Source organism: Nerophis lumbriciformis, linkage group LG11 (genome assembly GCF_033978685.3).
Source record: "Nerophis lumbriciformis linkage group LG11, RoL_Nlum_v2.1, whole genome shotgun sequence".
Lineage (NCBI taxonomy): Eukaryota > Metazoa > Chordata > Actinopteri > Syngnathiformes > Syngnathidae > Nerophis > Nerophis lumbriciformis.
In genome coordinates, this window is record NC_084558.2 from 33,348,328 (window position 1) to 33,370,785 (window position 22,458).

Consider the following 22,458-nt stretch of genomic DNA (forward strand, 5'->3'; position numbering starts at 1 on the left):
GCTTTGCATAGTAGAGTTTTAATTTGCACTTACAGATGTAGCGATAAACTGTAGTTACTGACAGAGGTTTTCTGAAGTGTTCCTGAGCCCATGTGGTGATATCCTTTACACACCGATGTAGGTTTTTAATGCAGTACCGCCTGAGGGATCGAAGGTCACGGGCATTGCTGCTTACAAGCAGTGATTTCTCCAGATTCTCTGAACCTTTTGATGATATTACGGACCGTAGATGATGAGATCCTAAATTCCTTGCAATAGCTCGTTGAGAAATGTTGTACTTAAACTGTTGGTGACCCCTCGCCCCATTCTTGTTTGTGAATGACTGAGCACTTCATGGAAGCTGCTATTATACCCAATCATGGCACCCACCTGTTCTTAATTAGCCTGTCCACCTGTGGGATATTTCCAAATAAGTATTCAATGAGCATTCCTCATCTTTCTCAGTCTTGTTTGCCACTTGTGCCAGCTTTTTTGAAACATGTTGCAGGCATCAAATTCCAAATGAGGTAATATTTGCAAAAAAACCCCCAAAGTTTTCCAGTTTGAACGTTAAAAGTATCTTGTCTTTGAAGTGTATTCAATTGAATATAGGTTGAAAAAGATTTGCAAATCATTGTATTCTGTTTTTATTTACGATTTACACAGTGTGCCAACCTCACTGGTTTTGGGTTTTGTATGTACACACATATACATGGCATATGCATATATACAGTATGTGTGCATATATACATCCATTCATCCATCCATTTCTATCGCTTGTCCCTTTTGAGGTCGTGGGGGGTGCCTATTAGGGCTGGGCGATAAAACAATAACAATATATATCGCGATAGACATGTGATCAATATCAATAGAAAATGGGGTCGATAGAACGTTCGATAATTTCACTGAGTTCTGTTAGAAAAAAATAGGAAGAAAGGGCGAGCCGGAACCGCACGGCTTTCTGGGGTGTAGGCAGAGGAAGGGCTTTGGCCTCTCGACCTATCACGGCCGAGCCTGAACCGCAAGGCATTCTGGGAAATGCTAACAGGAAAAAAAAAAAAAAAGCAACAACGGCCAACTGACGACGAGAAGTGAAACGAAACGGGAATATGAGTGCGGCAGCACGAGAGGAAATTGTAAATAAAAAAGGAAACGTCACGTCACCAGTTTGGCAGTATTTTGGATTTTTTAAGTCCGATACGAATCCGTGGAAAAGGAGATACTGTTAGCAAAGCACTTTGCGACAACCCATACTTGCCAACCCTCCCGGATTTTCCGGGAGACTCCCGAAATTCAGTGCCTCTCCCGAAAACCTCCCGGGACAAATTTTCTCCCGAAAATCTCCCGAAATTCAGGCGGACTCAGGTCCTCCACAATATAAAAAAGCGTACCTGCCCAATCACGTTATAACTATAGAATGATGGAGGGCGAGTTCTTGGTTTCTTATGTGGGTTTATTGTTAGGCAGTTTCATTAACGTCCTCCCAGCGTGGCAACAACACACAACAACAGCAGTCACTTTTTTGTATACCGTAAAGCAGTTCGTCTGCCGTAAACAGCAATGTTGTGACACTCTTAAACAGGACAATACTGCCATATAGTGCATTTGATGAAAGCACTTTTATGCGTGCCACACATCAATGCATCATCAGAGAGGGTGTTCAGCATGGTTCGAAAAATAGTGACAGAGAATAGAACAAGGATGGACAATTCAACCCTTAACTCAACAATGAGTAGATGAGTGTTATGTGTGTGTATATGTGTAAATAAATGAACACTGAAATTCAAGTATGTATTTTATATATATATATATATACATATATATATAAATTAAAAAAAATAAAAAAAATAAAATATATATATATATAATAATAATAAAAAAATAAAAATAAAAATATATATATATAGCTAGAATTCACTGAACGTCAAGTATTTCTTATATATATATATATATATATATATATGAAATACTTGACTTGATGAATTCTAGCTGTAAATATACTCCTCCCCGTTTAGCCACACACCCAACCACGCCCCCGTCCCACCCCGACCACGCTCACCCCTACCCCTCCCCCCACCTCCCGAAATCGGAGGTCTCAAGGTTGGCAAGTATGCGACAACCTCCGACATGTGGTCAAGCCGTTCATGCGAGCCATACCTAAGCTTGACAATTCATTTCATCGACAATGACTGGGTTCTGAAAACACGATGCCTGGAGACTGCGTATTTCCCCGAAGACCACACCGGGGAGATAATAGCAGAAGGCTTGAAGGAGGCACTGATGTCCTGGAGTCTGGCTGAGGAAAAAATGGTGTGCATCACCACAGACATCCATCCATCCATCCATTTTCTACCGCTTATTCCCTTTGGGCTCGCGGGGGGCGCTGGAGCCTATCTCAGCTACAAACGGGCGGAAGGCGGGGTACACGCTGGACAAGTCGCCACCTCATCGCAGGGCCAACACAGATAGACAGACAACATTCACACTCACATTCACACATTAGGGCCAATTTAGTGTTGCCAATCAACCTATCCCCAGGTGCATGTCTTTGGAGGTGGGAGGCAGCCGGAGTACCCGGAGGGAACCCACGCAGTCACGGGGAGAACATGCAAACTCCACACAGAAAGATCCCGAGCCCGGGATTGAATTTTAAACTATTGTAGTGGCGTTCTGTACAAAAAGTGCACTTTAATTTAGTGCAGAAGGGTGCAGAAGGAGAAGCTGCCACACCTCTCCCACTGGGTGTGAAGAAACAACGTAAATCATCAGGTAGTTTCTTCAAAAAACAAAGTCAAGACGATGAAGAAGATGCCTCACCTCTCACTGAAAGGCAAAAAGTGGAAAATGAGCTGTAAAGCTACCTAAAATGCCTGGATGCCGACAGTGAGTCTGACCCCCTTGAGTGGTGGAAGGTATATGAGCACAAGTTTCCCAGAATGTCGCAGCTTGCCAAAAGATACTTGTGCATTCCAGCCACCAGCACCCCCTCTGAAATAATTTTTAGTACTGGGGGTAATATTGTGACATGTACCAGGGCAGCCTTAAAACCTGGGATGGTCAATCAGCTTGTCTTCCTTGCACAAAATCTGCAGTGAGGCAATTGTTGAGTAACTTGCAGTGAAGCAGTGTTTGAATTGTTGCAGCCAGTGAAGCAATGGTTGAGTAGTTGCTTGAGTAATTTTTTTTATATGCTGAAGTTGGTTTGATTTTTCCATAAATGACTGAAGAGGGTAACAGGTTTGTTTTGTCACAGATGTTCAGACGCAAGTTTATTCCGATGTTTACAATATTCTGTAAGACATGTTTGTTTCTGCTTGCTTAATGTGACTGTTATTTATTTGCATATATTGTTACCAATATGGCTTTGAAGCCTGAGTTGTACACTACTAATTTCTTAATTACAATACTTTGCACATTTTGTTGGATTAAAGGGGAACATTATCACCAGACCTATGTAAGCGTCAATATATACCTTGATGTTGCAGAAAAAAGACCATATATTTTTTTAACCGTTTTCCGAACTCTAAATGGGTGAATTTTGGCGATTTAAATATTCACTCTCGGAGCGATGACGTCACAACGTGACGTCGCATCGGGAAGCAATCCGCCATTTTCTCAAACACCGGGTCAAAACAGCTCTGTTATTTTCCGTTTTTTCGACTGTTTTCCGTACCTTGGAGACATCATGCCTCGTCGGTGTGTTGTCGGGGGGTGTAACAACACGAACAGGGACGGATTCAAGTTGCACCAGTGGCCCAAAGATGCGAAAGTGGCAAGAAATTGGACGTTTGTTCCGCACACTTTACCGACGAAAGCTATGCTACGACAGAGATGGCAAGAATGTGTGGATATCCTGCGACACTCAAAGCAGATGCATTTCCAACGATAAAGTCAAAGAAATCTGCCGCCAGACCCCATTGAATCTGCCGGAGTGTGTGAGCAATTCAGGGACAAAGGACCTCTGTAGCACGGCAAGCAATGGCAGTTTGTTTCCGCAGACGAGCGAGCTAAACCCCCCTGGATGTCTTGGCTCATACCGTCCCAAGATGATCAAGAGAAGAATATCGACCCTAGCTTCCCTGGCCTGCTGACATGAGGGTATGTCTGCAGAATATATTAATTGATGAAAATTGGGCTGTCTGCACTCTCAAAGTGCATGTTGTTGCCAAATGTATTTCATATGCTGTAAACCTAGTTCATAGTTGTTAGTTTCCTTTAATGCCAAACAAACACATACCAATCGTTGGTTAGAAGGCGATCGCCGAATTCATCCTCGCTTTCTCCCGTGTCGCTGGCTGTCGTGTCGTTTTCGTCGGTTTCGCTTGCATACGGTTCAAACCGATATGGCTCAATGGCTTCAGTTTCTTCTTCAATTTCGTTTTCGCCACCTGCCTCCACACTACAACCATCCGTTTCAATACATTCGTAATCTGTTGAATCGCTTAAGCCGCTGAAATCCGAGTCTGAATCTGAGCTAATGTCGCTATAGCTTGCTGTTCTTTCCGCCATGTTTGTTTGTGTTGGCTTCACTATGTGACGTCACAGGAAAATGGACGGGTGGTTAAAATCAGGCACTTGAAGCTTTTTTTAGGGATATTGGGTAATGGGTAAAAATTTGAAAAAAACTTCGAAAAATATAATAAGCCACTGGGAACTGATTTTTAATGGTTTTAACAATTCTGAAATTGTGATAATGTTCCCCTTTAAGCATTTATTTAATGTCAATATTTGCACATCGACCAGTATTTTCATTTATTTGACTGTTTTTCATAATGCTGACCTCGTTCTAAAGGTTAAAGGTTATATTTAAAATAAAAGTATTTAAATTCAGCCTTTTTTCTCTTGGTCTTTATTTAGAATAGTTTTTTTGTTTTTTTTATCAATAATTATCGATATCGACTGATATGAAACACTTATATCGTGATACATTTTTTAGTCATATCGCCCAGCCTTAGTACCTATCCCAGCTGCACTCAAGTCGCCACCTCATCGCAGGGCCAACACAGACATACAACATTTGGCTGCTGCAGGCTCTTCCCACTCTTTCTTGTCTCTCCTCAAAGCGACGTAAAACAAGCCCACCTTCTTACATACGTCACATACTGCTACCTCACGGAGTAGAGAGGTAGAAGCATGGATAACATTATCTGTGGTGCTAACGGAGCAATGCGAGTGGTAATACGAGAGAAAGAAGGTGCGAATCTGGTAACAAATGAAGGAATAATTAATCACCAAGAAAAACCACACGGGGTCCATCGTGTGGCGGTGGTTTGGCTTCAAGCGGAAATATTTCGAACATACAACCGTAATATGTCAAGTATGTGGCAAAAGCGTACAAAAAGTAGCAGCTCTACTAATGTAGCATCATTTGAAAAGTCACCTGCTAGAGAATGAAGAGTGCTTGAAACTCTGCATGTCAACATCTCAGTTCGGTGCCACACCAACAAAATGCCGAAGCAACCATTTCCACATCAACACCTTATGAAAAAAAAAGTCAACAACAGAAGGAGATAACGTCCGCAGGAAACTACCACATAGTGATACTATTTGATTTCCTATTATGCAGCTAATTTTTATTTGACATTGTAGCTGAGATAGGCTCCAGCGCCCCCCGCGACCCCAAAAGGGAATAAGCGGTAGAAATGGATGGATGGACTTATTGAAATATCTTGTGTGACATCATGCACAAAAGTGCTCTTTATTTCCATCCATCCATTTTCTACCGCTTATTCCCTTTGGGGTCGCGGGGGGCGCTGGAGCCTATCTCAGCTACAATCGGGCGGAAGGCGGGGTACACCGTGGACAAGTCGCCACCTCATCGCAGGGCCAACACAGATAGACAGACAACATTCACACTCACATTCACACACTAGGGCCAATTTTAGTGTTGCCAATCAACTTATCCCCAGGTGCATGTCTTTTGGAGGTGGGAGGAAGCCGGAGTACCTGGAGGGAACCCACGCAGTCACGGGGAGAACATGCAAACTCCACACAGAAAGATCCCGAGCCCGGGATTGAATTTTAAACTATTGTAGTGGCGTTCTGTACAAAAAGTGCACTTTAATTTAGTGTTGTTTTGATATGTCATCTTAGTGACATCATGCACAAACGTGCATGACTGACAATCTTGCACTTTCTGTTTTGGAAATGACATGAATGTTTGTGCCACTGCATAATAGCTGTTTAATAAATATAGTTTTGGTAAATTGACTTCGTTGTGATTTCCCTCTCTGCATGAAAGTTTAAAATGAGCATATATTAATGCAGTATGAACAAGAGTGTTTTAATGTAGACACATAGAATCATCATACTGGTGTGATTATATGCATCAAGTGTTCATTCAAGGCTAAGGCAAAATATCGAGATATGTATCGTGTAGCGTGACATGGCCTAAAAATTTTGAGATATTTATAAAAGGCCATATCGCCCAGCCCTAGTATGAAGTATAAACGATAAAACTTTGAATTTTCATAGTATGCGAAAGTTCGACTCCTACCCTGTTTACTTCCCTGACAACCTCCTTGAAGTTTTGTAATCAATCAGAAATATCAAGCAACTAAAATGTGCCAAATATGGGAAGTTTTGATAAACGGTTTTGAATATCACCCATAATGCACTGTAATGGATTTACTGTATATATGTGTAATTTGAAATTATATCTACGCTGAGATAGGCTCTAGCAACCCTGCGACCCCGAATGGGACAAGCGGTAGAAAATGGATGGATGATACGTGTTTTACAATGTCAACATAGTTCACTGAGCAGAATCCTTGTTATCTGCGACCGTGTGTTGACTTCATTTATTGGTTATAGGTCATTTACACCATGAATGGGGAACGTTGTTTGGATTGGGTCATATAAATTGAGGCTGTGCGTAACTCACTGTCAAAGGACATTTGTGGTCATTGACCGTCGCCTTTGCTTTTATTCACCAGAGGGCAGTGATTTCACCTCAATTTGTTCCACAGGGGAACAAATCTAGGGAAAAACATGACGCGGCCAATCTTTTTGTTAAACTTGTGATGTCTCGCGGGCTTCATTGAAGCGCCCGGCGGGCCCCACATGGTTTAGACACTCCTGATATAAATTTCAGGTTAAGAGCTAATATTTAACTGTAACATGTAAACTTTCCTCAATTTTCTCCAGGCACACTACTCCAGAGAAGTTTTTCATTGAGGCCTGTGATGAAGGGGTTGATGCTGTCCTGGCAATAGACAGGGTCTCAAATGAGATGACCCTCACAAGTAAGATCAATTTTCATACAAACTCCCAAATAAACATTTGTGTTTTATCACTAAACATACCTTTTTAAATAATATTTGACTGTATGTTGTGAACAAGTTTTAATTGAACTATTCAAAGGGTATCTTGACCTTAATTATTATTGGCTGCTCTTCAATTCTTCTCAAATATGTTCCTTTAGCATGGTACTACTTCCTCTTTAGAAATGAATGGCCTATGATGATTTTCCTCTTTTCAGACTTGTAAATGTTATGTCATGTTAAACAATCGTTTTTTTAACAGTTGCTAATTTGTTACGCCACTGATGTATTTATGTGGGCATCCTAGCACCGGCTGTCGGCCAGCCTCTTCCCCATCTTAGACTTAGACAAACTTTAATGATCCACAAGGGAAATTGCTTCACACAGTAACTGATGGAAAGTGTAAGGATGGAAAGGACAATGCAGGTATAAATAGACTAAATATAGCGATATAAAATATAACATATATATGTAATATGTACATAATATATGTACAGTATATTATATTATATTATGTCTATATCATATATACAATATATAACAATTACCATGTACAATATTACAGTATATGTGACAGCTGCAGCATAAAATAGAGAGTAAATCCAGCAGAAAATAGAAAATAGACATTAAAAACAAAGAGAAGTAGCTAACATAGAAGGTGTCAGGTAATAGACAGATATCATCTATTGCTGTATGGCGAGTGATTATACAGCTGGATGGAGTGCGGAATGAAGGAGTTCTTGAATCGAACACTGGGAACGAAGCTGAATGAGCCTGTTGGAGTATGAACTCCGCTGTCCCTCAATTGTCTGGTGAAGTGGGTGGGCAGGATTGTCCATGATTTCTAGCAGTTTGTCCAGTGTCCTCCTATCCGTCACTGACACAAACGCCTCCAACTGCGTGCCAATAGTTTGGCCCGCTTTCTGGATCAGTTTGTCAATCCGGTTTGAGTCCCTTTTGCTGGTGCTGCTCCCCCAACAAACCACTGCAAAGTCCAGGGCACTGGCCACAACAGACTGATAAAATATCTCCAACAGCTTGCTGCACACATTTAAGGACCTAAGCTTCCTCAGGAAAAAGAGTCTGCTCATGCCCTTCTTGTAAACAGCTTTGCAGTTGTCCTTCCAGTCCAGTCTGCTGTTCAAGTGGACTCCCAGGTACTTGTACTGCCCCACTACTGCCACCTCCCGGCCCTCGATCTTGATGGGCTCCAACGGGACCATTCTCTTCCTGAAGTCGATGACCAGCTCCTTGGTCTTGTCCACATTAAGGACCAGATGGTTCGCCTGAGACCACTTCACAAAGTCAGCAATCAGTGTCCTGTACTCCAATTCCTGTCCCTCTCTGATACACCTGACCACAGCAGAGTCGTCAAGAGTATTTTTGCAGGTGGCAGGACCTGGAACTATACTGGAAGTCTGAGGTGTACAGGGTGAACAGGAAAGGAGACAGGACGGTCCCCTGTGGAGCACCTACACCACTGACCACAGTATCCAACAGACCAGTCGCACAAACTGGGGCCTGTCAGACAAGTAATCAGTGATCCAAGAGACAATGGATGAACTGACACCCATCCTGAGCAACTTGTCACTCATCAGAATTGGCTGAATGGTGTTAAAGGCACTGGAGAAATCAAAGAACATGATCCTCACAGTGCCCTTCACACCATCCAGGTGAGAGTGAGCATGATTTAGCAGGTAGATAACAGCATCATCCACTCCTACATGGGGCTGATATGCAAACTGTAGAGGATCCAGGGAAGGAGCCACCAGGGGTCTCAGCTGATCCAGCACAAGTCTCTCGAGGACCTTCATGACATGGGACGTCAGGGCAACAGGTCTGAAGTCATTCAAGCCCGATGGGATGGGCTTCTTGGGCACCGGCACTATGCAGGATGTTTTCCATAGCGCTGGTATCCGTTCTAACTTCAGACTCAGGTTGCTGAGTCTGAAGGTTGACGATGAAGTGCAGGATCTCAGTTAGCTGAGCAGCACACGTCTTCAGGACCCAGGGGTTGACTCGGTCAGGGCCAGTATGTGGTCTCAAAACAGTCCTGCAAGGCAAGGCATGCTTCCTGGTTCCGCCTCTGCACTGATTTTGTTGAGACGGGCTGCCTCCTCACAGCAGGAACATATTGAGGTGTTAAAAGCACCAGATTGTGATCAGACCATCCCAGGGGGGGCAAGGCAGTGGCACTGTATGCATCTTTTGAATTAGCATACAGTAGGTCCAGAGTTTTATTGTCCTGTGTTGCACAGTGCACATATTGATGGAAAGTGGGTAATATAGAGTCCAAATAAACATGATTAAAGTCACCCGAAATGAGAATGAGGGCATCGTGTTGTTTGGTCTGTTGCTTAGCAACAGCGGCATGAATGGTGTCGCAAGCAGCAGCCTCGTCAGCAGAAGGAGGGACGTACACTCCGATGAAGATTACAGAAGTAAACTCCCTTGGCAAATAATATGGTCAAATTCCAACAGCCAGAAGTTCAATGTCCAGCATACAAACACACTCCTTTACTTTAATCTGCTGTTATTTCTTATCGTTTCATGCCCTTCTGCCTGTTCTGATGCTACTACTACTACTGATACTTAAGTTTATTGGTCCACGCCATTTTACACCGGACTGTTTTTTTACACACGTATCGCCAGTAATTACGAATTTGGATTAGCCCCTAAACTCAGACGAAAAAGATGGTTCCATTGTAGCATTACTACTTGTGTTCATGAAACAAAAGAGAAAGCCAGAATAAAGCAAAGGTAATTTCGTAGACTAATAATTTTTGTCTTATTTGTTGTCAACAACCTATTTTCCCCTGATGAAAATAAGACTATAACGAGATTAAAAAAAAATGCACGTTGACAAAGACGGTAACAAAATTTACTGCAATTTTTGACGACTAATAAAATTGAAACGAAAATGTTGACTGAAAATAAATCCATGTATATTTAATTTTGTATTGTAGGTGGGTTGAAAAGTTGGGAATACAGTATATCCAATCACAGATCTTTAACAACGCCAACATTCCACAGGCCACAATCAACAACCTGATCAACTCTGTTGCACTGCGTGAGGAAAATGGTGGTAACACCAGATACTGACTGCTTCTCTAACCCCACCAAAACCCCAATAAAGCAAAACTGCACATTTCAGAGTGTCCTTTTATTGTGGACAGCCTAAGGCACACCTGTGCAATAATCATGCTTTTTAGTCAGCATCTTGATATGCCACACCTGTGAGGTGGAATGGATAGCAAAGAAGAAATGCCCACTAACACAGGTTTAGACAGATTTGTGAACAATATTTGAGAGGAATAGGTATTTAGTGTATATAGTAAACGTTTAGGTCTTTGAATTCAACTCATGAAAAATGGGAGCAAAAACAAAAGTGTTGTGATTATATTTTTGTGCAGTGTATATCCGTATGTGGAGATAAATCATGGAATGGATTTGCAAAAAGTCAAACAATGTAATATCGATCGAGTTTAAAAAACTGTTCAAATGCTAAGTGTTTACAAAGTACAAAGGAAGAGGAATAGTGATAAACATTGAACCTTATTGATGAAAGACACAACATATCAGATATTCAGTAAATTATGTGCACAATACAGTAATTTAACAATATATTCATGTGAACTGTATTGATATTTATTTATTAATTAATTTTTTGTTGTGTTAAACATTTAAAAAGAAAAGGAAGTAAACAATAACAATTACCGGTATCTGTCAACGTAAAAGATGTAAGATTAAATAAGTTCTGCTTCTTCCTACTCCTTTTTGGCCATGTTAGAATGTGAAGCTGTAAATGTGATGTAAACATTGTAACTGTTTATTTACATGTTTGAAATTTATCACTATATACATTTTTTTTCAATACTCTTTTTGCTGTTTTTTTCTCTTCTCTGTTATTAAACATGTCCAAAATAAATACTTACTTACAATACTTACAAGTTAACCAGTGTGTTTATTTGCCTCCTCCACTAAGACTTTAAACTATATGGCTTTAATTTTCATTTTTCATTTACAGCTACTCTGCTCTCCCACAATATTCCTGTTAACTTCAAGTAGCACACGCAACATCCTCATTTTAATAGGGGGTCCGCACTACTTTTGCCCTTCTTTTCAACTTGCATGCAATCATAGTAGGTCATATGCAACACAACCACAATTGCACATGCTATTTAAAAAAAATAAAAAAAAGTTTTTGTTTCTTTGGATTTAATTAGATCAAAGCTTAGATGTGTTATTACCTAAACTGTCTTCTGGTGCTTATTTCAAAGAAGCTCATAACAAGAAATTATTTTTGTAACCTTTATTTACCCAAGGGCATTCAATTGAGATTAAGAATCGTTCACCAGTGTGGATGGCACTGGGAGAAATGTGGGTGAGGTGTCTTGCCTAAGGACACAGCAGCAGTAACAAGGATGGCGGAAGCTGGATCCGTACCAGAAACCCTCAAGTTTCTGGATGACCACTCTACCATCTCAGCCACACAAATGCAGTATTTGTAAACCCTGTTTTAAAGCATCTAATCTGTGGTGTTTTCGCAGGTAGAGAGGGTATCCCTTCCTCCGCAGTGACCAGGCCTATATGTGGCATCATGGGAACCATTCGCCTCATTGCTGGTTGGTATCATGGTGTAAGGGAATGCTGCATTGTACTGTCCTGTTCAGCCTGATAGATGAGCACTGACTATCTTTGCATAGGGATGTACTTAATCCTCATCACAAGAAAGAAGAATGTGGGCAGCCTCCTGGGTCATGCAGTGTGGAAAGCAGTGGATTTCGATATCATTTCTTACAAGAAGACAGTGTTGCATCTATCAGAGACCCAGGTATGAGAACCCATGTAAGCCTGTTGAGGACATTTTGTCCACCGAACAGTGTGGCTTTTAACTAACTAAAGCTGCCTCTACACTAAGGTTATACAGGATATAACCCACATATATTTCCACACATACACCATGCCATCGTTTAAGACCCCTGCGTCCGCTGGCGCAACCCCACCTAGTACGCATGCGTGGACATAGAGGAATATGCTTCCAGTGTAGCTGGCTACATCAGCACATGTGTGGAAAACATTGTGCCCACAAAACAATACAAAATATACCCAAACCAAAAACCCTGGATTAACTGTGATGTTCGGTCCAAGCTACATGCCCGCTCCACTGCATTTGTCTCAGGCAACGCTGAGGACTACAAGAAGACCAGATATGACCTGCGTAAATCCATCAGCGAGGCCAAGGGACAATACAGACTAAAGCTGGAGGGATTCTACTCCACCACAGATTCCCGACGCATGTGGCAAGGCCTGCAACACATCACAGGCTACAAGCAGGGGAGCAGGGGGGTCACAAACAGCCAACGCTCACTGCCAGATGAGCTGAATGAGTTCTACGCCCGCTTCGAGGTCCTCAACACCAACCAACAGAGAGGGGTTCTGACCACAGAGCGCACGCAGGACCCACCACTCACTGTGACAACAGCAGAGGTACGTACAGTTTTGAGGAGAACAAACCCACGGAAGGCAGTCGGCCCAGACAACATCCCTGGCCAGGCCCTCAGGGTGTGTTCATCAGAGCTGGCTGATGTACTTGCTGACATATACAACTTGTCACTAGCACAAGCTGTTGTGCCAACCTGCTTCAAGACCACCACCATCGTGCCCCTGCCAAAGAAAAACACTGTGACCTGTCTGAATGACTATCGCCCTGTTGCACTCACCCCAATAGTGATGAAGTGCTTTAAGAGGATAGTCATGTCACACATCAAGAAGACCATCCCAGACACACTGGACCCTCTACAGTTTGCCTACCGGCAGAACCGGTCCACTGAGGATGCAGTCAACACCGTCATCCACACCACCCTCACCCACTTAGAGGGCAAGGACACCTATGCCAGGCTATTATTCATAGACTACAGCTCTGCTTTCAACACAGTCATCCCACAAAAACTCACTGCTAAACTCCTCACTGTTGGTCTGACACCGGCTCTCTGTGACTGGGTCCTGAACTTTCTCACAAACCGGCCCCAGTCAGTCAGAATTGGCAACCAGACATCAGGCACAAAGGTTCTAAGCATAGGGACCCCCCAAGGCTGCGTGCTGAGCCCCCTATTGTACACCCTCTTCACACACGACTGTGTGGCCTCCCAGAACAACACCAGTATTATCAAGTTTGCAGATGATACTACGGTCGTCGGACTGATCACCGGGGGAGCGGAGGCAGCGTACAGAAGGGAGGTAGCGGAACTGGTGGCCTGGTGTCAGGATAATAATCTCTCCTTGAACACAGACAAGACCAAGGAGATGATTATTGACCCACGGAGAAGGAGTGCACAGTACACACCTCTGTACATAGGGGGGACAAAGGTGGACAGGGTGAAAACCTTTAAATTCCTCGGGACCCACATCAGCGAGGACCTCACCTGGGATCACAACACCCAACAAACAGTAAAGAAAGCCCAGCAGCGACTGTACTTCCTAAGAAGGCTGAGAAAATTTGGCATGCCACCCAAAATTATCAGCAACTTCTATAGAAGTACGGTTGAGTGTCTTTACCAGCTCAATCACGGTCTGGTATGGAAACTGCACTGCGAAGGACAGGAAGGCACTCCAGTGGGTGATTAAAACTGCTCAGTACATATCAGGAGCAGCCTTCCCCTCAGTACAGAACATGTACTCTACCAGGGCCACCAGGACAGCACACAACATCATAAAGGACAGTAGACACCCCCAGCACAGTCCCTTCAGCCTCCTACCATCAGGCAGACGATACAGGAGCCTGAAATCCAGGACTACGAGACTGACAAACAGTTTCTACCCACAGGCCATCAGGCTTGTGAATGCTAACTTGTGAATGCTAGGCCCCCCCACCCCCCGTTTTACTTTTATCTTTTTGAACAAAAGACAGCTACCATGACCATCCCCGAACTGTGAACCATCATTATGCACTTTTCACCTTTGATCACTAAAGACACTTTAACTGCTGCTGTGACCCAAGGTCACCTCCATATTTATCAGAATGTGCAATAATGTTATGTTACTTACTGTGCCTTGTATATACATTTTTATTTTTATTTTTTATTTTTAGCTAAGTACCGTGTGGCTTGTTGAAGGGTGGACTAGCAAGGTAAGATTTTCATTGTACGGCAAACTGTCTGTTTAACTGTGCATATGACAATAAACAATCTGGAATCTTGAATGCGAGGAAAATGGCAGACGCGCATATATTATAGTCATAGTCACCTCTGACCTGGAAGTGTATCCTTACCCGGCAGTCTGGTATGTGAAGTATTTCAATTAGCCTATTGCCACATTTCTCTGATTAGTAAACCTTGCTTGCCTCACCATCAGCAGCTGCTAGACTAGCCCTATTGTCGTGAATCAGACCTGAGCCATCATAAATGAATCAAATCTTTAATGGACGGGTGAAAGTAAACAATGACTGCGGTTACATGGGTATTTCCTAATGTTTTTGGTCCCCTGCTGTTCAGTTTTCCCTCGAATTCAGTTTTACCAATTGTTAGGTTTATGGTGTTTACATGCACTACGAGAACTAGCGTATGCCGTTTACATGTGAACTAGTGGTCCGCTTGACTCCTTTGCTGAAAAAGTCAGCGGTCTATTCCCCAATAATTCATCCATTAGGTCGTAATGGACAAAACCGTCAGGATTCCAGCCGCTGGTGGTGTTCTGTTTTTTAGCCTTATGGTATGCCGTCTTGAGCGTCTTCCAACGATACTTAATCTACTCGGTTGTCCGATCATAGCCAGCATCACGCAAGTCTTCACACACTTTTTTATAAATGTCACCGTTCCTGTGCTTTCTTTCATCTATACACACCATAATGTTAAGTTCTTTCAGAATGCTAAGGCAGACCGTAGTCTCTTCATCACACCAATAATGCTGACTTTTGCTGAAGTGTGTTTGTATTTCTCCTTCTTCCTCGTTCTCATGTCTCTCCCGCCCCGCTTTTGAAGTGTCACTCGACGTAACACCGTAAACGTGATAACGTTCCGTCCGACGTCAGAGTAAATAGGTCTCGGGTGTATACATTCCTGATTAAACGGTTGTGGACAGGCGTATCCCAGCAGTCCAAAACGGTTCATCCGCACAAACCTTTTTCCCGAGGGAAAACTGAACAGCAGGGGACCACAAATGTTTGGAAATGTGCATGTAACCAGGCTCATTGTCATAAAGAACATTTTACAACAATCAATCCAGGTATCAAGATATCTGGTCTGGACACTCCTCACCTTCATTGTCCATTTTTGCAATCCTGCCTGTGCTTGGAGGCTGAAATTGGCGGTCACACTTGACAGCCGCAACCACTTCATGTATTCACTGTAGTTATGGAGTACAAAACTAGACGTTGAGTAATCGCTCGACATACATTGCGGAAAATAACTGATACAGTCTGCTTTGCCAGTCCAAATGCATTCGCTGTTTTCCTTAGTCTTCCTTTGTCGGCCAGGTAATACAAAGCAAACGCTACTTTTTTTATCACATCCATGGGAGCCCGCATTCTCGTTGTCTCCCCTTCGACAAATGGACAACGTTTTCCGCTAAGTAGAATCACAGCTGACCTGGACATTCGAAAATTCTTTTGCTATTCCTCTGGCACAACACACTCGTTGAAAAACATCCCACCAGGCTGCCATTCGTCCAGGCCTTATCCAAAACCGTCGCTCAACATTGCAATGTTGCCATCTGAGATGTGTTGTATCCGAAATAGCTGCAATTGTGCGTTTCCTTCACTTTTTTTTGTTAGTTTGTGAACCCTTTCTCAAACAATGGCAATAAAACGATTCTGATTCTGATTCTGATTCCTTCTCTTAAGGTATTAATGTGTGATTTCTAAAAGCGCCTGTACATATAGAAGAAGGACAAACACAGGCATGTCTGGATGATTTGCCTCCATCTTTCTAGTGGTTATCTCCGAGTGGAAACCGGTCGTTGTGAAGCTGGCTGTGGCGCGTTCTTTCTGACGTCACTTCCTCTCCGAACTCCGATTATAAACAATCAATGGGTCCATACAGACCTAAGAGCCGGAGATTCAAGAAACAGACGGCACACTTACCCGTGTAAAAAACTATCCAAGTAGGGGAACCTTAAACGGTGGGTCAGTGTGGCTGATACGGAGTTTAGGCTAAATAGTTATTCGTTTAAGGAATTATCCGGTTTAATGTAGACAGGGCCTAAAGGTGGGGGTGAAATTTAATATGTTGATATACCGTGATACTAAAACGATTTAATATTGACTTTTAATGTTTTAAAGGGGTCATGTTATGATTTTTTTCTGCATTTAAATCACTTCCTTGTGGTCTACATAACAGGTAAATGCACACAATCAGACACCAATAGGTAAGAAAAGTTGGTTTTGCATAGTGAGTCTCCTTTAATATTGATGAAATTTTTTATCTAAAATGTTTTTGTCATGTTTTGGCCCGATTTCCGCACGTCCACTCCGCAACGTGTCGCTATGTTGACACGTTGCAGGGGTAGTGGTGAGCATGGCAGTAGAAAAATTTGACAGTCAAGTCAAGGGCACTTTTTTGACATTTTGGTGGCAAGAAACTTGATCCACTTTCTGTACAAATTACAATAAATGAAAACGGTTCATTTGTTTCTGACTGAGTCTGTACAATAAATTATACTCTCATCAAGTGTACATATATTGCAAACCACTTGTATTCTAAGCTGCATTTTAAATTTATCAGTGATTAGTGCAATATATCACAATACTGTATTGCATTGTGTATCATAATATCATTTGTATCGTGAAGTCGTTGCTAGTACCAAGCTCTACAGTACTTGTATCCAGAACCCTCTTGCTGTAAGACAGCATTGCTAAACTCAACCATTAGTGCTTATGACTTAAAAGGATGTGTCGATACTGCGGGTATTTAAGCATGTTGAATCAAAATGCTAAACCTACATACAAGTCAGTCAGACGTTAAATTTAAATACACAAAACAAAATAAGACATTTCACTTTATAATGAAATACAAACTAGTTTCATTTTGACATTATTAAGAAACTAGGGATGTAAGGATATACAAATTTCACTATCATTATCATAATAATTTTGACCAAAATTATCACGATTGTCATTATCGCGGTTGTCATTATCACGGTGCTGTATTGATCGTTGTGCTCAAAAAGTTCTTACGCACACACTGAACAATTTTTTATTATTCTTTTATTATTAATTAATAAACAGACACACAAAATACTTTCCTTGGCAAATAAAATATGTTTATTTTCTTCCATTTAAATTTGAAAAATTCAGAGTGCTTCTTAAAGGGAAACTGCACCTTTTTTGAAATTTTGCCTATCGTTCACAATCATTGTGAGACACAAGACCACACCTTTTTATTTTTTGTAAGATGATAAACGCTTGCAAGATGCGGTTAATGGGACACTGTTGTAGCCTTCAAAGCCCTCTAAAACAACATGAAAACCCTCCATCAACGTTTTGTACACCCGCTGCAAGTATATTTATATAATGTAGTAACATACACATTCGTAATAATAAGAAATATGTGCAATATTTACTGTATTTGGGTCATTTTATGCAATAACAAAACTTCCTCTGCGCATTTTGATTCCCATTTCCATTGCGGTGCACATCTGACTTTCGGCAATAAACGTGTGTTGTTCCTACTCCCAAAAACAAACGCGAGTGTGTTGTAATTATGGCAGACTTAGTAACAGACAACAAAGACTACTATTTTTGAACAAATGAGGATTCACAACATTATCTTTTTGAAGCTGATAATACGGAGGATGAACTGTTGATTATAGCAGCCAGCACAAAGAAGTTAAAGCGCTGGACGGAAGCTCTAGAGTGAGGTCGTTGTGTCTTGGTCACACTGCAAATGTGGAATGAGTTTGAGCTAAGCTATGCCGAATTAATGGTGTGTGCTTACCCAAATCAACTGGAAACAGCCCAAGCCAGCTTGACCAAATGGACAACTGGCCATCGAGTAAGTCACTATACTATTGTTCATAATACATGCAGCACATCACCAACCGTACACTACAGTGCATACACTATCGAGCTAGTTGTGGACAAACAAAACATGAAATGTGGCCTAATATTTTACAGATACTGTAATATGATTGTTCATGTTTTTCAGTCAGTACAGATTGGTGTCAAATTCAAATTGCGATTCGGGTGCTGGGGTAGAGCTAGCTTATCTCTTTCCGTGGCTAGCTCACGGCTAATACCGTAGCACGCCAATGTGTTAGTACGCTAGAAAAAGAGTTCCTCTGAGTTCGCTCTTAGAATAACAATATTGCTACAGCTTGGTTATTGTACAGGGCAGCACGGTGGAACAGGGGTTAGTGCATGTGCCTCACAATACGAAGGTCCTGAGTAGAAATGTCCGATAATGTAATATCGGAAATTATCGGTATCGTTTTTATTATTATCGGTATCGTTTTTTTTTTGTTTTTTTTTTGTTTTGATTTTTATTAAATCAACATAAAAAACACAAGATACACTTACAATTAGTGCACCAACCCAAAAAAACTTCCTCCCCCATTTACACTCATTCACACCAAAGGGTTGTTTCTTTCTGTTATTCATATTCTGGTTCCTACATTGTGCTGCTGGTCCATTAATAGTACTAACCTTTAACAGTTAATTTTTACTAATTTTCATTAATTACTAGTTTCTATGCAACTGTTTATATTGTTTTACTTTCTTTTTTATTCAAGAAAATGTTTTTAATGTATTTATCTTATTTTATTTCATTAATTTTTTTAAAAGCACCTTATCTTCACCATACCTGGTTGTCCAAATTAGGCATAATAATGTGTTAATTCCACGACTGTATATATCGGTTGATATCGGTATCGGTTGATATCGGTATCTGTAATTAAAGAGTTGGACAATATCGGACATCCCTAGTCCTGAGTAGTCCTGAGTTCAATCCCGGGCTCGGGATCTTTCTGTGTGGAGTTTGCATGTTCTCCCCGTGACTGCGTGGATTCCCTCTGGGTACTCCGGCTTCCTCCCACCGCCAAAAACATGCACCTGGGCATAGGTTGATTGGCAACACTAAATAGGCCCTAGTGTGTGAATGTGAGTGTGAATGTTGTCTGTCTATCTGTGTTGGCCCTGCGATGAGGTGACGACTTGTCCAGGGTGTACCCCGCCTTCCGCCCGAATGCAGCTGAGATAGGCTCCAGCACCCCCCGCGACCCCAAAAGGGACAAGCGGTAGGAAATGGATGGATGGATGGTTATTGTGCAGGTTACGGAACGCAAATAAACTTCTGTTGGCGGTTTTTGAATGCATTTTTAATGTGATTTAGACGTAGAATTGATTGCTTCTATAAGCTGCCTCGCTAGACAACTAGAACAAGACCATCTTTATATGTTAGAAAGCGATGGAAAAAACAACAACTTTTGTCTTCTTGTCTTTCATAATGATTGTGAACGATAGGCAAAATTCCTAAAAAAGAAAAGTGCAATTCCCCTTTAATGAAAAACGGCTGTAGGAAAAATAATTTTACAAACCCCGTTTCCATATGAGTTGGGAAATTGTGTTAGATGTAAAAATAAACGGAATACAATGATTTACAAATCCTTTTCAACCCATATTCAATTGAATGCACTACAAAGACAAGATATTTGATGTTCAAACTCATAAACTTTATTTTTTTTTAACTTAGAATTTCATGGCTGCAACACGTGCCAAAGTAGTTGGGAAAGAGCATGTTCACCACTGTGTTACAAGGCCTTTCCTTTTAACAACACTGTAAACGTTTGGGAACTGAGGAGACACATTTTTTAAGCTTCTCAGGTGGAATTCTTTCCCATTCTTACTTGATGTACAGCTTAAGTTGTTCAACAGCCCGGGGGTCTCCGTTGTTGTATTTTAGGCTTCATAATGCGCCACACATTTTCAATGGGAGATAGGTCTGGACTACAGGCAGGCCAGTCTAGTACCCGCACTCTTTTACTATGAAGCCACGTTGATGTAACACGTGGCTTGGCATTGTCTTGCTGAAATAAGCAGGGGCGTCCATGGTAACGTTGCTTGGTTTGCAACATATGTTGCTCCAAAACCTGTATGTACCTTTCAGCATTAATGGCGCCTTCACAGATGTGTAAGTTATGTCTTGGGCACTAATACATCCCCATACCATCACAGATGGTGGCTTTTCAACTTTGTGCCTATAACAATCCGGATGGTTATTTTCCTCTTTGGTCCGGAGGACACGACGTCCACAGTTTCCAAAAACAATTTGAAATGAGGACTCGTCAGACCACAGAACACTTTTCCACTTTGTACCAGTCCATCTTAGATGAGCTCAGGCCCAGCAAAGCCGACAGCGTTTCTGGGTGCTGTTAATAAACGGTTTTTGCCTTGCATAGGAGAGTTTTAACTTGCACTTACAGATGTAGCGACCAACTGTAGTTACTGACAGTGTTCCTGAGCCCATGTGGTGATATCCTTTACACACTGATGTTGCTTGTTGATGCAGTACAACCTGAGGGATCGAAGGTCACGGGCTTAGCTGCTTACTTGCAGTGATTTCTCCAGATTCTCTGAACCCTTTGATGATATTACGGACCGTAGATGGTGAAATCCCTAAATGATTTGCAATAGCTGGTTGAGAAAGGTTTTTTTTAAACTGTTGAACAATTTGCTCACGCATTTGTTGACAAAGTGGTGACCCTCGCCCCATCCTTGTTTGTGAATGACTGAGCATTTCATGGAATCTACTTTTATACTCAATCATGGCACCCACCTGTTCCCAATTTGCCTGTTCACCTGTGGGATGTTCCAAATAAGTGTTTGATGAGCATTCCTCAACTTTATCAGTATTTATTGCCACCTTTCCCATCTTCTTTGTCACGTGTTGCTGGCATCAAATTCTAAAGTTTATCAGTTTGAACATCAAATATGTTGTCCTTGTAGCATATTCAACTGAATATGGGTTGAAAATTATTTGCAAATCATTGTATTCCGTTTATTTTTACATCTAACACAATTTCCCAACTCATATGGAAACGGGGTTTGTACAAGACAACTTGTCTTTTAGTAGTTAGTAAACAAACACAGGCTCCTAATTAGTCTGCTGACGTATGCTGTAACATATTGTATCATTTATCATTCTATTATTTTGTCAACATTATTAAGGACAAGTATTAGAAAATGTATTATTATATACTTGTTCATTTACTGTTAATATCTGCTTACTTTCTCTTTAACATGTTCTGTCTACACTTCAGTTAAAATGTACTAATCACTTATTCTTCTGTTGTTTGATACTTTACATTAGTTTTGGATTATACCACAAATTTAGGTATCAATCCGATACCAAGTAGTTACAGGATCATATATTGGTCATATTCTAAGTCTTCATGTGTCCAGGGACCTATTTCCTGAGTTTATAAACATAATATACATTGTAAAAAAACGAAAGAAGATGTTGTGATGCCAAAAAATATCGACTTAATCATAGTAGTATCGACAAGATACGTGCCTGTACTTGATATCATTACAGTGGATGTCATGTGTAGATCCACCCATAGCGTTTGTTTACATTTTGATGCCGGTGAGCTACGGTGTGTAGTGAAGCATGTTAAGCTATTCCTCGCCCTGCAGGGATGATACTTGTAAGAAACTTACTTTATTTGTCGCCATGGAGGCAAGGATTAGTGATTTAGAAGTCGCTAAAACACTGCCGACGGCGGATGGACGTCAGCCGCTAGCTAGCGAGCCATGTCTTAAAGCATCTCTTCCTGAGGGCGTTTCAGTGTTATAACGTCACCTTTATCTTTAGTTTTTAAGCCAAAAATGCGTCCGTTCTCCCTTTTCTGTCGACACACTGATTGTGTGCTACCGAACATGCTCCTCTGCTTGTATAACCAGCAATGTCACAACTTCGACGCGGGCGTGGGGAGGCAGGAGGTGCGGGACCGGTACGCTTCAGAAGTGGTATAGTATCGAAAATGATTCATTAGTTTTGCAGTACTATATTAATTCCGGTATACCGTACAACCCTAGTTAAGATAAGATTAGATTAGCAAACTAACATTAACATGCTAACAGGGTAACAGCTATCATATTTATTAGTAACAAAATCTATGATAATTTGGTTAAAAAGAATAAAATTACCTAAAATGCTAGGATAAAACATTAGCATGCTAACATTATGTTAACATTAGCATGGTAACCTTGTAACAGCTAGCATAC

The 22,458-nt window shown here is 41.5% G+C and overlaps 1 protein-coding gene across 1 annotated transcript in view; it reads left to right on the top strand.

Moving 5' to 3' along the window:
• sacm1la (SAC1 like phosphatidylinositide phosphatase a) overlaps window positions 1-22,458 on the top strand; it is a 101,097-nt gene that overhangs the window by 7,240 nt on the left and 71,399 nt on the right. The window contains exons 2-4 of the mRNA XM_061966756.2: window positions 7,126-7,223; window positions 11,792-11,866; window positions 11,948-12,075. Of these exons, the coding sequence (XP_061822740.1) occupies window positions 7,126-7,223; window positions 11,792-11,866; window positions 11,948-12,075 (301 nt within the window). The remainder of the gene's footprint in view (window positions 1-7,125; window positions 7,224-11,791; window positions 11,867-11,947; window positions 12,076-22,458) is intronic.